The following is a 14,834-nucleotide window of genomic DNA, read 5'->3' as shown; positions in this document are numbered from 1 at the left end:
TGGCTTGGTCCTAATGTCACGGAACCATGAACCAGACGTACAACAAGAGATAAGTGAAAATAAGAAGGCTTTATTGAAAATAAAGCTGTAAAGCAAAAGTCCAAACGGATGGTGAAACCGAGCAGAGTCTTTGCGAAGCCAGAGGTCAGGAACCAGAAGGGTAGTCAGACGAAGCCAGGATCAGGAACCAGCAGGGTAGTCAGACGAAGCCAGGATCAGGAACCAGAAGCAGCAGCAGTCTAGAAGCATGTGAACACAGGAGGACCAAGCAAGGAACTGAAGCCACAGACCTCCTATATATATGAGCTAGGCATCCAGCTCCTCCCAGGGGAAGGAGGAGCCGCAGGGTGGAAGGCTACAAGAAACCCAGAACCCAAGATGGCCGCCAGCACATGTCAAACGAAGGAGAGCAGCAAGCAGGTAAGACCATGACACTATAGCTATTGAAACCGTGAAATTGAACCCGTATATGGTGAAATAAAACTAAATGCATTGTTTATTGCATTATCAATGACTGTATCAGTCATAGTTGATGAGGTTAAAAAAGAAGACACTGGTCCATTAAGTCCAACCTATAATCCTACCATGTTGATCCAGAAGAAGGCAAAATCTCAATATGAGGTAGTCATAATTTACTCCATATTAGCGGAAAAATTCCTTCCTGGCTCCAGTATGGCAAACAGAATAAATCCCTGGATCAACATTCGCTCCACAGAAATCTAGAACATATAACTTGGGATATCACTACTTTAAATGGAACCTGTCACTTTGTTTGAGCTGCAGGCAGCATGATATAGAGCAGGAGGAGCTGAGAAGATTGATATAATGGGAAAAGAGTCAGTAAAACTTGCAATCTATTCATTCACATTCCTGGTCCGTGTGGGCTTTGAAGTCTAGGAGGAGGTTCTATCAGTGACTGACAGCCTTCCGTCTATGACTATGTATACAGAGAGCTGTCAATCACTGATAGGACCTCCTCCTGGACTTCAAAGCCCAGAAGGACCAGGAATGTGAATAAATAGATTACAAGTTTTACTGACTCTTTTCCCATAAAACTATATATCAATCTGCTCAGCTCCTCCTGCCCTACAACATGCTGTCTGCAGGTTACACTGCATTTTTATGGTGACAGGTTCCTTTTAAAGGGATTCTGTCACCTGCTTTTAAGCTGGCACCATCGCTATGTTGACTAAAGTACCTTATTTCCAGCAGTCTTCTTTTTACTTTATTTCGTTTTGTAGTCTTTTTCTGTTATGCTAATTAGGGTCCAAGGTGCCCAGAGGGGCGTTTTTTTTCACTCTCCGGAGCCCAGTGACGCCCCCCTGCAGTGCCCAAGAACGCCTCCTGATCATCAAATAACCTCCCACAGCCCCGGCAAACGGTTCCGCCCCCTGCCCACGTCATAGTCTACCTTATAGAAATGCCCCGTCCTTCTTCCTGTCTGCGGCCAGAAAACTCGGGCAGGCGCAGTACTGCCAGCGGCCTGCGCCTGCACGATCATCAACATCCTGAGGGAAACAGCCTCAAAAGTCTCACTGGGCATGCGCCGAGCCCAGTGATGTAACCTGAGCGCTGTTGCCCTCAGGAGGTTGATGATCGCGCAGGTGCAGGCCGCTGGCAGTACTGCGCCTGCCCGAGTTTTCTGGCCGCAGACAAGAAGAAGGACGGGGCATTTCTATAAGGTAGACTATGACGTGGGGAGGGGGCGGAACCGTTTGCCGGGCTGTGGGAGGTTATTTGATGATCAGGAGGCGTTCTTGGGCACTGCAGGGGGGCGTCACTGGGCTCCGGAGAGTGAAAAAAACGCCCCTCTGGGCACCTTGGACCCTAATTAGCATAACAGAAAAAGCGCTTTTATATCAAAACTACAAAACGAAATAAAGTATAAAGAAGACTGCTGGAAATAAGGTACTTTAGTCAACATAGCGATGGTGCCAGCTTAAAATGGTAAAAGCAGGTGACAGAATCCCTTTAAAGACATCCAAACACTTGAGCACTACTACTCCATTCACACAGGGGATTCTATGACCTCTGTTCTCATGGTCATTCAAATCCCCAGTGATAATACATGTGACAGCTATCATGTGAGTAGCCAATAAATGTTGCTTGTGTTGTGCCGACAATTGGAAAAATTTACTAAGCAAAATGCTCCAGATTTATGTAAAAAATGGAACCAAATTTACCATGCTACGGTCATCATTTTGATCACATACCCCATTGTATACAGCATCTTGTAATAGCACTGGCAATTGGTGGTGGAAGGAGTCCAATGGCTTCAAGATTTGCTATAGAAAACTATGATTTCAAATATGGTCATGACGTGGTCTAAGAAGTTCTGAATAAAGCTAGTTTCTAGTTGGTTGCTGGAGATTTAAAGAAACTAATAAATGTGTAACTGTTTAGTAGCCTGTAAATATTCCTATATGTATGGGCACTGACTGAACTGCCACCGCAAATCAAAAAAGAGGAGAAAACATGGGTCAGGATGCAGACAAAGCCATAAATACATTGTTGCTTTCCTTATAAGCCAATATCCATCTTGGATCTGAAGACTTTGCTTCTGAAGCATTCTTGAGACATGTTTGAAGTATACTTTCAAGAGTGTTATTTGAATGGAGCCCTGTTCAAAGCTTTAGAAGTGTGTGTCTCTGCATGCACTGAGTTCAAAAGCTTCAGAAGTGGATTTCTCTGCTCGTACCCAGTTCAATAGCGGAGCTAAATAATCTCAGTTACCTGACCTGAAGAGCCCTGTAGGATGTGGAGCATTGTTGATTATGGGATATTTTTTTACGTATGAGCTTTATTATTGGAGTCAACATCCATTATAGATATATAATACACCTTAAAGGGAACCTGTCACCAGGAAATGTACTGTTAAACCAGGCACAATGCCTTCTAGGGCTAGCTCAGATTAATACAATGATGGCTTTCATTTACCTACTCGTTGCTTTATTCTGGAGAAAAAAATACTTCCAATGCATATGCAGATGAGCAGTTAAAGGGAGTCTGTCACCACATTTGGACATTATAGACCGCTTACATAGCGTTCTGGCATAACTTTAAATGAATCAAATGGTACCTTTGTTGCATTCTTCTGCGGTTCACCTGCGGCAAAAACTGGCTTTTATTCATATGTGAATGAGTGCTCGCAAGAGCCCAGGGGCGGCGTTAACTTTTTTGTAGCCCAGGCTGATCATCCTCTTTTGTTAATATCCCCGCCCCATCCTCTGCCTCTGCCCTCCCTTCTCTTCCCTTGCGTTCTCCTCCTCTCCCAGCGAAATCCCGTGCCTACGCTCTGCCTCGCTTGGCCGGGGCATGCCCACTGCGATGCCCACTGTGGACATGGCATCACTATAGCTACTGCGCATGCTCCAGCCAAGCCGTGCCTACAGTGGGCATCGCAGTAAGGTTGGAAAGTTTCTCCTTGATGTATGCACAAGTCTGAAGAGGTCTCGAGTGACTAAAAATCCAAAAAAAGGTCTAGACTGGCATTAAAACATATTTTCTTAATTTAAATTCACATAGCACCGTTAAAGCAGCTTATCAGCAGAACAGCAAGCACACTTGGCTGACGCATTTCTGACCATTGATTGTTTTTTGTTTTTTTTAGCTAAGCTACGCCCCCCGATTACAATTTATATTACTGCTGTCTTCTGTTTTTTCAGAGGGGTCGTTAGCATTAACCATGGTCTATGTGTGTCTGCAACCTCCTCATCCTTTACTATACCTCTGCTATTAGGATAATCTTATCTACTCAGTCATTTCTTAAATATCTTATAATTTTGCAATTAAATAGTATTTTTTATTCTTTTTTACCATATTTTAGACTCCCAAACTGGAAGAGCAGAAAAGTAGCAGCCAGAGAAATAAGGTAGGTGGTGGTATCCATGTTACTCATTGAACTGTGACTATAATCTAGTAAAACAGAAAATATCATTCTTAATTTTGCCATCTGCTGGGACCACCGTTGCCCTTTTTGCTTGGTTTGATGCCAGCGCTGTGTGATAAGTTTAATCACTGAGATCATCAGTACTATTATGCTGTTACATATAACTCACAGAATTTAGGAATAATCTCCCAGTAGCGGACATAAACAATATATCACTGAAAAAATAGCCCCTAAAATGTAACCTTTACTAGATAATTTAAAAAACGGAATACACAGAACCCCAAACAGAAACTAACACAATACATCAACAACAAACATACGAGTCTTGTGCCCACACAAATGTACAATGATATAGTGTACGCACAATTACTCAGAACTCAGCAAGGGCAATATGATGAAACTCATCTGCATATTAAATATAACATTATAATGCAGAAAACCATGGTTGTGACCATAACTTACGGTTACTTGATACCAGTCACTAGGTTCCAGGAAATCTTCAGGGGTAGCAACCAACAGATGGGGTGGGGAAGATGTTATATCCCTAAGGTGACCCTACAGCTATCCCTGCCTAAAAGCGGAGCACCCGCCCCGAAAGGGGTGGCCCCACTTATCGGTGGCTAAACCCTAAAAAGCCCTGGATGTCCCTGCTGAAATCTTCTCTTCCCAACGTTTTTCCCTAGGTGGCGGTATCCACGTGGTTCATCAGGGGAAAATAACTTGCAGCAAACAGGAGATGAGAAAATGCTGCCAGTAACTAAACCAGATGGTCTGATAGTAGATACACAATATATGTGGTCACCAGGATAAAAAGAGCGCACCTCCATTAAGAATGGTGCCTCTTTTAAGGCTCAAGACATTGCGGGCGTCTGACGTCACTTTACCCCAGCTCCGGTCACATGATACACACATGGCATTAAAAATAAGTAAATATAACTCATAATAGGAACAAACTAAATACAATCATGCCCCCAAGTATTGCAATCAATACCTTCGCTCTGTATTACTTATGAATAGCAAAGAGCACTTGGCCATGGGTAATCCGGTGTGAGGACCAGTGGAACGCACTGGTGGAACGCCAGAAAGGTGAAACGCACGTGCGTTCCACAAGCCGGAAGTTCCTTGCTGAATAAGCAAAAGAAGCCCTGTCTCGGAGCGCACATTGCGCATGACTCGTCAACACGTTAGAGCACGATAGGATACAACTAGAATTGTGCTCTACATATAAGGTACCCCTCTGAGCAATATATGGTGCTACAGCTAGGGGAACAAATCAACAGACAACCAATATAAAACCTGGGCAGTATTTTTAACAAAGATTATATACTATATAAGGCCAGGGTGTCCTTCAGATAGTTGTGTACGGAAGCAAGTTATTCTTGGCCATCATAGGTATGCTGAGTTCCCAACCCATACACTTGCTTGGGTCCCATTTTTTCTACAAAAATCAAATATGAATAATACAGAACAAAAAAACAGCAGAATAGGTACAGGAAGCAAGAGAAGGAGATCTGTTCATTGAGACCCAGAGGACTCACAGTTTTAAGATGGTGAATCCACTGGGCCTCTTTACACAGAATCCTTTTGTCCCAGTCCCCACCTCTTGGCGATTTACACACCACCTCAATCACCTAAAATCGAAAGACTATATTATAATAATATTCAAAAACATGTCTCGCTATCGGTTTGTCTCTCTGATTTTTTATGTCACCAATGTGGTCCCCCACCCTTCGGCGTAGTTCTCTCTTAGTTTTACTAACATAACTCAGTGAACATGGGCAGGTACATAAGTATATAACACCTTGAGTTCAACAGTTTGCAAAGTCTCTCAAAAGATAGGTTTTACTAGTGGAGAGACTCTGGAAGCTTGTGGATTTCCAAATCAGGGGACAACAAATACAGTCCTGTCCACATTTAAAAGTTCCACAGGGTTTTCTACTAAGCCACATGTCCGAGAGGGTGCTTTGTAATGACTATGTACTAGTCGGTCCCTGAGAGACCTACCCCTCCTATAAGTGATAAGTGGTCTAGGAGGAATACAGTCCCCCAGGTCTGGGTCTGATAGTAAAATGCTACAGTATCGTCTTAGAATACCCTGAACTTTTTTATTCTGGGCGTCATAAGTGCCAACAATTCTCATAGTATTATTAGTGACGACGGGATCTGTCTGTGGAGTAAGCAAGGATTGCCTGTCTCTATGAAGAGAATGATTGAACGCCGCCCTGAGGACTTCGATGGGATATCCTCTTTGAATAAACCTATCTCGCATATCTCCTGCTTGAGTCCGAAATGATTCATTGGATGAGCAGTTTCTTCGAGTTCTCAAGTATTGTCCCTTGGGGATGCCTCTTTTTTGGCTCAAGGGATGGTGACTATCCCACCGTAACAGGCTATTAGTAGATGTTGGTTTTTGGTAAGTAGTGGTATGTAGTTCACCATTGGTCTTAGTAATCCGGATATCAAGAAACGCGATACTCTGTCGTTCTATCTTGTATGTAAATCTAAGGCCAATGGTGTTGATATTTAGGCGTTAAACAAAGCTTTTAAACAGTTCAATGTCACCATCCCACAAAATCAGAATGTCGTTTATGTAACGACCCCAAAAGACAACATGAAACGTAAATTTGTCAAGGTCATCCACAAAAACCATGGTATCCTCCCACTAGCCCAGGAGCAAGTTGGCATAACTGGGGGCACAGGGGCTCCCCATTGCCGTGCCCCTGAGCTGGTGGTAGTATCGGGAAAAATTATGCGTAAGCACAAACCATAAAATGGTAAGAACAAAGAGGTTATGTTCCTGCAAATGAATACCCCTAGATTTGAAGAAATGTTCCACAGCCTGAAGGCCACTCTTATGCGGGATGCTGGTAAAAAGTGATTCAACATCTATGGAAGCCTAAACAAACTTATCGTCTGCCATAATGTTATCAATATTATGATAAAGAGTCGTGTGTTAAATTAGGGATTACCACCGAGGATTTGGAGGGGGTACGTTCCTTAAATTCCCTCTTATTTGATAATGAAGGTCCTTTGGGCTTTGGACCCTTTACTTCTTTGAAAAAAAAAAGTACTAAGATGCCTCCACCTCAGGACAATCCTGCCTTGGATATATTCACGAAGTTGGTTGTTGAAAAGATTGAGAAAATCCCTGAATATAACTCTAGTGGTGTCAATAACCTTGATAAGAATGAAATGATGGCACTAAAGTCTTTGGAAAATGATCCTACTTTGGTCTTGAAACCTTCTGATAAAGGAGGAAATATAGTCTTAATGGACCATCTAGTATACTGTAAGATGTGCCTCAACCTTCTTGGTGACAAAACCTTTTATAAGGTCTTGGAATGAAACCCCACCCCTGACTCTCTGATTACACTTGAGTCCACTCTGCTTCAGGCTTTTGAAGACAAAATTATCTCTTGTGATGAAACTAAGCATCCCCAGGTCCCCACTTTTTACGCACTACCTAAGATCCATAAGGGGCTCTCTCCCCTAAAAGGCCGCCCCATTGTGTCAGGCATCGATTCCGTCACTCAGAATGCCAGCATCTATATAGACAAGATTCTCCGTCCCTTTGTGGTCTCCTTTCCCTTGTATCTAAGGGACACAATGGACCTGATGCAAAAAATGTATAACATTAAGGCAGATGATAAGTTTTTTTTAGCCTCCATAGATGTGGAGGCACTCTATACCAGCATCCCGCATGAGAGTGGCCTTCAGGCTATGGAGCATTTCCTCAAATCTAGGGGCATTCATTTCCAGGCACATAACCTGTTTGTTCTTACCATTTTACGGTTTGTGCTTACGCATCATTATTTTTTGTTTGAGTCCCACTACTACCACCAGCTCAGGGGCACGGCAATGGGGAGCCCCTGTACCCCCAGTTATGCGAACTTGCTCCTGGGCTAGTGGGAGGATACCATGGATTTTGTGGATGACCTTGACTAATTCATGTTCCATGTTGTCTTTTGGGGTCGCTCGCTACATAAACGACATTCTGATTTTGTGGGATGGTGACATTGAACTGTTTAAAAGCTTTGTTCAATGCCTAAATATCAACACCATTGGCCTTAGATTTACATACAAGATAGAACGACAGAGTATCGCGTTTCTTGATATCCGGATTTCTAAGACCAATGGTGAACTACATACCACCACTTACCAAAAACCAACATCTACTAATAGCCTGTTACGGTGGAATAGTCACCATCCCTTGAGCCAAAAAAGAGGCATCCCCAAGGGACAATACTTGAGAACTCGAAGAAACTGTTCATCCAATGAATCATTTCGGTCTCAAGCAGGAGTTATGCGAGATAGGTTTATTCCTAGAGGATATCCCGTCGAAGTCCTCAGGGTCTGAATGAACAGATCGCCTTCTCTTGCTTCCTGTAGCTATTCTGCTGGTTTTTTGCTTGGTGTTATTCATATTTGATTTTTGTAGAAAAAATGAAACCCAATCAAGTGTATGGGCTGGGAACCCAGCATACCTATCATGGCCAAGAATGGCTTGCTTCCGTACACAACTATCTAAACGACACCCTGGGCTTATATAGTATATATTCTTTGTTAAAAATACTGCCCAGGTTTTATATTGGTTGTCTGTTGATTTGTTCCCCTAACTGTAGCACTGTATATGGCTCAGAGGGGTACCTTATACGTAGAGCACAATTCTAGTTATAACCTATCGTGCTCTAACGTGTTGACGAGTCATGCGCAATGTGCGCTCCGAGACAGGGCTTCTTTTGCTTATTCAGCAAGGAACTTCCGGCTTGTGGAACGCACGTGCGTTTCACCTTTCTGGCGTTCCACCAGTGCGTTCCACTGGTCCTCACACCGGATTACCCATGGCCAAGTGCTCTTTGCTATTCATAAGTAATACAGAGCAAAGGTATCGATTGTAATACTTGGGGGCATGATTGTATTTAGTTTGTTACTATTATGAGTTCTATTTACTTATTTTTAATGCCATGTGTGTATCATGTGACCGGAAGTGGGGTAAAGTGATGTCAGATGCCCGCAATGGCTTGAGCCTTAAAAGAGGCACCATTCTTAATGGAGGTATGCTCTTTTTATCCTGGTGACCACATATATTGTGTATCTACCATCAGACCATCTGCTTTAGTAACTGGCAGCATTTGCTCATCTCCTGTTTGCTGCAAGTTCTTTCCCCTGATGAACCACATGGATACCGCCACCTGGGGAAACACGTCGGGAAGAGAAGATTTCAGCAGGGACATCCAGGGCTTTTCAGGGTTTAGCCACCGATAAGTGGGGTCGCCCCTTTCGGGGCGGGTGCTCCGCTTTTAGGCAGGGATAGCTGTAGGGTCACCGTAGGGATATAACATCTTCCCCACCCCATCTGTTGGTTGCTACCCCTGAAGACTGCCTGGCACCTAGTGACTGGTATCAAGTAACCGTGAGTTATGGTCACAATCATGGTTTTCTGCATTATAATGTTATATATAATATGCAGATGAGTTTCATCATATTGCCTTTGTTGAGTTCTGAGTAAGTGTGCGTACACTATATCATTATACATTTGTGTGGGCACAAGACTTGTATGTTTGTTGTTGATGTATTGTGTAGACAAATGTGTTAGTTTCTGTTTGGGGTTCTGTGTATTCCGTTTTTAAATTATCTAGTAAAGGTAAAATTTTAGGGGCTATTTTTTCCAATGATATGCTGTTACATATAAGCTGCATGGTTATAGAATACAATTAGTTTATAATGTGACACAGCAGTGGTCCTGGATTTTTCATGAAACCACTTGATTCGTGCATTCTAGCGCCCTTATTACAAATCTTGGCACTACTAATAACACAAACTAACGGCATCACAAGGATCTATTATACTCTTGTAAAGGGGTTTTCTGGGTGTTTAATACTGATGAGGTATCCTCGAGATAGGTTATCAATACCACACTGCGCTGACCAACTGCTTATCAAGCACAGTGCCATCCATTGGATAGCGACTGTGCTTGGTATTGTAGCTCTGCCCATTCACTTAGGCTGCGCCTAGACCATGTGACTGATGAACGTCACCAGCCTAGGAAGAGGCTGCGCCTAGACTATGTGACTGATGAATGTCACCGGCCTAGGAAGAGGCTGCGCCCTCTTCAAATCTGCCATGGTGCCGGTATTTGGTCTCTCACCGAACAGATACCGATGAACTATCCTGCTGTATTAACTAGGGATCGACTGATTATCGGTTTTACCGATATTATCGGCCGATATTCAGGATTTTCAAAGTTATCGGCATCTAACCTTGCCAAAATGCCGATAACGAATCGCAAACATGGATCGCACTGCTGTCAGCGCGATCCATGTTCCCTCAGCAGCACAGCAGAGAAGGAAGCAGTGTCTTCCTCCCCCCTGTGCTGCTGCTGCCGCTGCCGCCAATGAGAGGAGAGAGGAGGGGAGGGGCTGTGGCCACTGCGCCACCAATGATGTTAACTCACTCATTCATTCAAGTTCAACAGGAGGTGGGAGATGGCTGCAGAATCATATAGCCTAACCCGACTTCTATGAGTGGTCGCTGCGATCCACGTCAGTTAACCCCTGCCGCACCTGAGGGATTAACTGCCGCGGATCGCAGCTACCTCTCATAGAGGTCAGGTGAGGCTATATGATTCTGCAGCCAGCACCCGCCTACTGTATTTGAATTAATTGGTCGTTCAGTGCACCTCCCCAACCCCAGTGTTAAATATATTGGTGGCGCAGTGCGCCCCCCACAACCCCAGTATTAAAAAGATTGGTGGCGCAGTATGCCCCCCCACCCAAACCCCCCAGTATTAGTCATTGGTGGCAGTGGCCACAGGCTCCCCTCTCTCCTCCTCATTGGTGGTGCAGTGGCAGCTTCTGATCAGAGCCCCAGCAGTGTAAGCATGGGGCTCCGATCGGTTACCATGGCAGCCAGTACACTACTGAAGCCCTGGCTGCCATAGACAGCTCCCTGCTGCTGTGTGCACAAAGCACAGAGCAGCAGGGAGAGTGTAAAGTCCTATTCACCCTTAGGCTTCGTTCACATCACCGTTCTGGCTTTCCGTTCTCCTGCTCCGTCTAGGAGCAGGAGAACAGAAAGGACGGAAAAGGCACATAACTGACGCCAAACTATCGGGGTGAATAGGACATGGGTTGTGTATTTTTTTTTTTTTTTTTTATGAAAATGCACAGAATATCGGTATAAATTATCAGCTATCGGCCTGAAAGTTTACAGATTATCGGTATTGGCTCTAAAAAATCTATATCGGTCGATCCCCAGTATTAACCACCCAGTCAATACCTTTAAATCAGTCTTTTTAGTGCAGCGTTGAATGTACAGTCGTGGCCAAAAGTTTCGAGAATGACACAAATATTAGTTTTCACAAAGTTTGCTGCTAAACTGCTTTTAGATCTTTGTTTCAGTTGTTTCTGTGATGTAGTGAAATATAATTACACGCACTTCATACGTTTCAAAGGCTTTTATCGATAATTATATGACATTTATGCAAAGAGTCAGTATTTGCAGTGTTGGCCCTTCTTTTTCAGGACCTCTAGCATTCGACTGGGCATGATCTCAATCAACTTCTGGGCCAATTCCTGACTGATAGCAACCCATTCTTTCATAATCACTTCTTGGAGTTTGTCAGAATTAGTGGGTTTTTGCTTGTTCACCCGCCTCTTGAGGATTGACCACAAGTTCTCAATGGGATTAAGATCTGGGGAGTTTCCAGGCCATGGACCAAAAATGTCAACGTTTTGGTCCCCGAGCCACTTAGTTATTACTTTTGCCTTATGGCACGGTGCTCCATCGTGCTGGAAAATGCATTGTTCTTCACCAAACTGTTGTTGGATTGTTGGAAGAAGTTGCTGTTGGAGGGTGTTTTGGTACTATTCTTTATTCATGGCTGTGTTTTTGGGCAAAATTGTTAGTGAGCCCACTCCCTTGGATGAGAAGCAACCCCACACATGAATGGTCTCAGAATGCTTTACTGTTGGCATGACACAGGACTGATTGTAGCGCTCACCTTTTCTTCTCCGGACAAGCCTTTTTCCAGATGCCCCAAACAATCGGAAAGAGGCTTCATCGGAGAATATGACTTTGCCCCAGTCCTCAGCAGTCCATTCACCAAACTTTCTGCAGAAGATCAATCTGTCCCTGATGTTTTTTTTTGGAGAGAAGTGGCTTCTTTGCTGCTCTTCTTGACACCAGGCCATCTTCCAAAAGTCTTCGCCTCACTGTGAGTGCAGATGCGCTCACACCTGCCTGCTGCCATTCCTGAGCAAGCTCTGCACTGGTGGCACTCCGATCCCGCAGCTGAATCCTCTTTAGGAGACGATCCTGGCGCTTGCTGGACTTACTTGGACGCCCTGAAGCCTTCTTAACAAGAATTGAACCTCTTTCGTTGAAGTTCTTGATGATCCTATAAATTATTGATTGAGGTGCAATCTTAGTAGCCACAATATCCTTGCCTGTGAAGCCATTTTTATGCAACGCAATGATGGCTGCACGCGTTTCTTTGCAGGTCACCATTGTTAACAATGGAAGAACAATGATTTCAAGCATCACCCTCCTTTTAACATGTCAAGTCTGCCATTTTAACCCAATCAGCCTGACATAATGATCTCCAGCCTTGTGCTCGTCAACATTCTCAGCTGAGTTAACAAGACGATTACTGAAATGATCTCAGCAGGTCCTTTAATGACAGCAATAAAATGCAGTGGAAAGTTTTTTTGGGATTAAGTTAATTTTCATGGCAAAGAAGGACTATGCAATTCATCTTATCACTCTTCATAACATTCTGGAGTATATGCAAATTGCTATTATAAAAACTTAAGCAGCAACTTTTCCAATTTCCAATATTTATGTAATTCTCAAAACTTTTGGCCACGATTGTACAGTATTTCTTGGATAAAACTAGGAGTAGATCCTCAACAGAATAATTCATGTGATTTTTCTATTGGCAAAAAAAACAATCCTTCAGGCTGGGTTCACACATAGTTTGCACTTTTGTATTTTTGACACATTTTTTGCATGTGTTTTTATTTCTGAAACAAAGCCAGCTATAGATGTTAGCTGAATGGGAATTTTGAAACAAAGAACACACAAGTGCTATTTTGCTAGAGATGTTTGTTTTTTTCCATTTTTATTTTTTATGCAGCATATTGAAGTAGTGAAGTAGCATTTTTTAAGGTGTTTCTCCACCTCTTTCTCTATAGGTAAAAATGCCTGAAAAAAAGAATGCATTTAAACACATTTTTTTTTTAAATTGACTAAAAAAGCCATAAAAACAATATGTATTTTTCAAAACTGCTGTTTTTTTGCCAGTATCTTTTTAAACTTTATTTTGCCCAAAAACTGAAGCCAGATTGTTAAATACCATACAAGTGCTGTGTTTTTGTAGCAGTGTTTTTGGTTCCTTGGTTGTTTTTTTATTTTTTTTCAAATCACAGCATGCTCTTAATGTGGCGTTTTTTTTCTGGTGTTATCACATAGACGTCTGTATGCAAACAAATTGTTAAAAAAATGCCACCCCCAAGAAAATGGCTGTAAGAATATTCATTTATTTTAAATAAGCTGAAAAAAAACTCTTTCCCTTCACCCCGGAAAAAAAATACTGTAAGTGTGGTATCACGCTCCATATACACTGCATCTGAGCCTGATGCATGATACTTATGCCCCTGCGCTGGGGCCTTTACATAACTTTGGAGTACCCAGCATCGGTCTAAAGGTAATCCAGCTTAGGCTACTTTCACACTACCGTTCAGAGCGGGTCCGTCTGATGTCTGCTCAGACGGATCCGCTCATATAATGCAGACTTGGGATCCGTTCAGAACAGATCTGTCTGCATTATATTGTAGAAAAAATTCTAAGTGTGAAAGTAGCTTCAGACGGATCCGTCCAGACTTTACATTGAAAGTCAATGGGGGACGGATCCGTTTGAAAATTGAGCCATACTGTGTCAACTTCAAACGGATCCGTCCCCATTGACTTACATTGTAAGTCTGGACGGATCCGCTTGCCTCCGCACGGCCAGGCGGAAACCCGAACGCTGCAAGCAGCGTTCAGGTGTCCGCTGGCTGAGCGGAGCGGAGGCTGAACGCTGCTAGACTGATGCATTCTGAGCCGATCCGCGTCCACTCAGAATGCATTGGGGCAGTACGGATGCGTTCGGGGCCGCTTGTGAGCCCCTTCAAACGGAGCTCACAAGTGGACACCTGAACGCTAGTGTGAAAGTGGCCTTATTAAAAAAATTCAAAAAATGCAGCAAAAAAACTCCAGCAAAAATTGCACAAAAAACTGCTAAAGTCCTTGAAAACTCTTCAAAAATCCTATGTGTGACACCATTCTAAAACAGAAATGGATCCTAAGGGAAGGTTAGTATAAGGGCTGATGAATGGGGCTTTTGTCCGCATCCGATCTGCATTTTTTGCAGGTCAGATGTGGACCCTTTCACTTTAATGAGGTCGCAAAAGATGCGGACAGCACATCGTGTGCTGTCCACATCCATATGTCCGTTCCGCGGCGCTGCAAAAAAAATAGAATGTTTTACGGTCAAGGTTAGGACTCATTTTTGAATGTGGCTTCATTTTTATTCATTTAGACTTGTTTCGCTTATTATTTGTGAGAACCCTCACATTGTTCTGTGGTGACCCAGGCTCAGCTCTGCGGGTCATTCTGTCATCTAGCAGCTGAATTATATACCGGATAATATATACCCTGTGGTCATAGCTTGCTTCAAAATCTACTTGAAATAAAAAGTCATACAAACATCTCGGCATTTGCCGTTCTTCAGTGTGAGCGCAGGCAAAACAGTGAACTTTGGAGAGTATTGTGGTCTCATAATAAAATCTAAAATTTGCTTTTGAAATGTTGGTTCTTAAATATTCCCCAATCCCCCCCGGTCAATTTATCTATTCTTCTGAATAGGCAGCGGTGAATGTTGTTTTCGTAAAATCCTCAGGGTAGT

The 14,834-nt window shown here is 43.2% G+C and overlaps 1 protein-coding gene across 8 annotated transcripts in view; it reads left to right on the top strand.

The window, feature by feature from the left end:
• Nucleotides 1–14,834, top strand: part of RAP1GAP2 (RAP1 GTPase activating protein 2) — a 685,016-nt gene that overhangs the window by 557,461 nt on the left and 112,721 nt on the right. For all 8 annotated transcript variants that reach the window (XM_040423489.1, XM_040423484.1, XM_040423485.1 and 5 more), the window contains one exon: nt 3,827–3,871. In XM_040423489.1, coding sequence (XP_040279423.1) covers nt 3,827–3,871 — 45 coding nt within the window. The remainder of the gene's footprint in view (nt 1–3,826; nt 3,872–14,834) is intronic.

Source organism: Bufo bufo, chromosome 3 (genome assembly GCF_905171765.1).
Source record: "Bufo bufo chromosome 3, aBufBuf1.1, whole genome shotgun sequence".
Lineage (NCBI taxonomy): Eukaryota > Metazoa > Chordata > Amphibia > Anura > Bufonidae > Bufo > Bufo bufo.
Note: the sequence above shows the minus strand (reverse complement) of the source record. Positions and strands in the feature narration are given on the sequence as shown.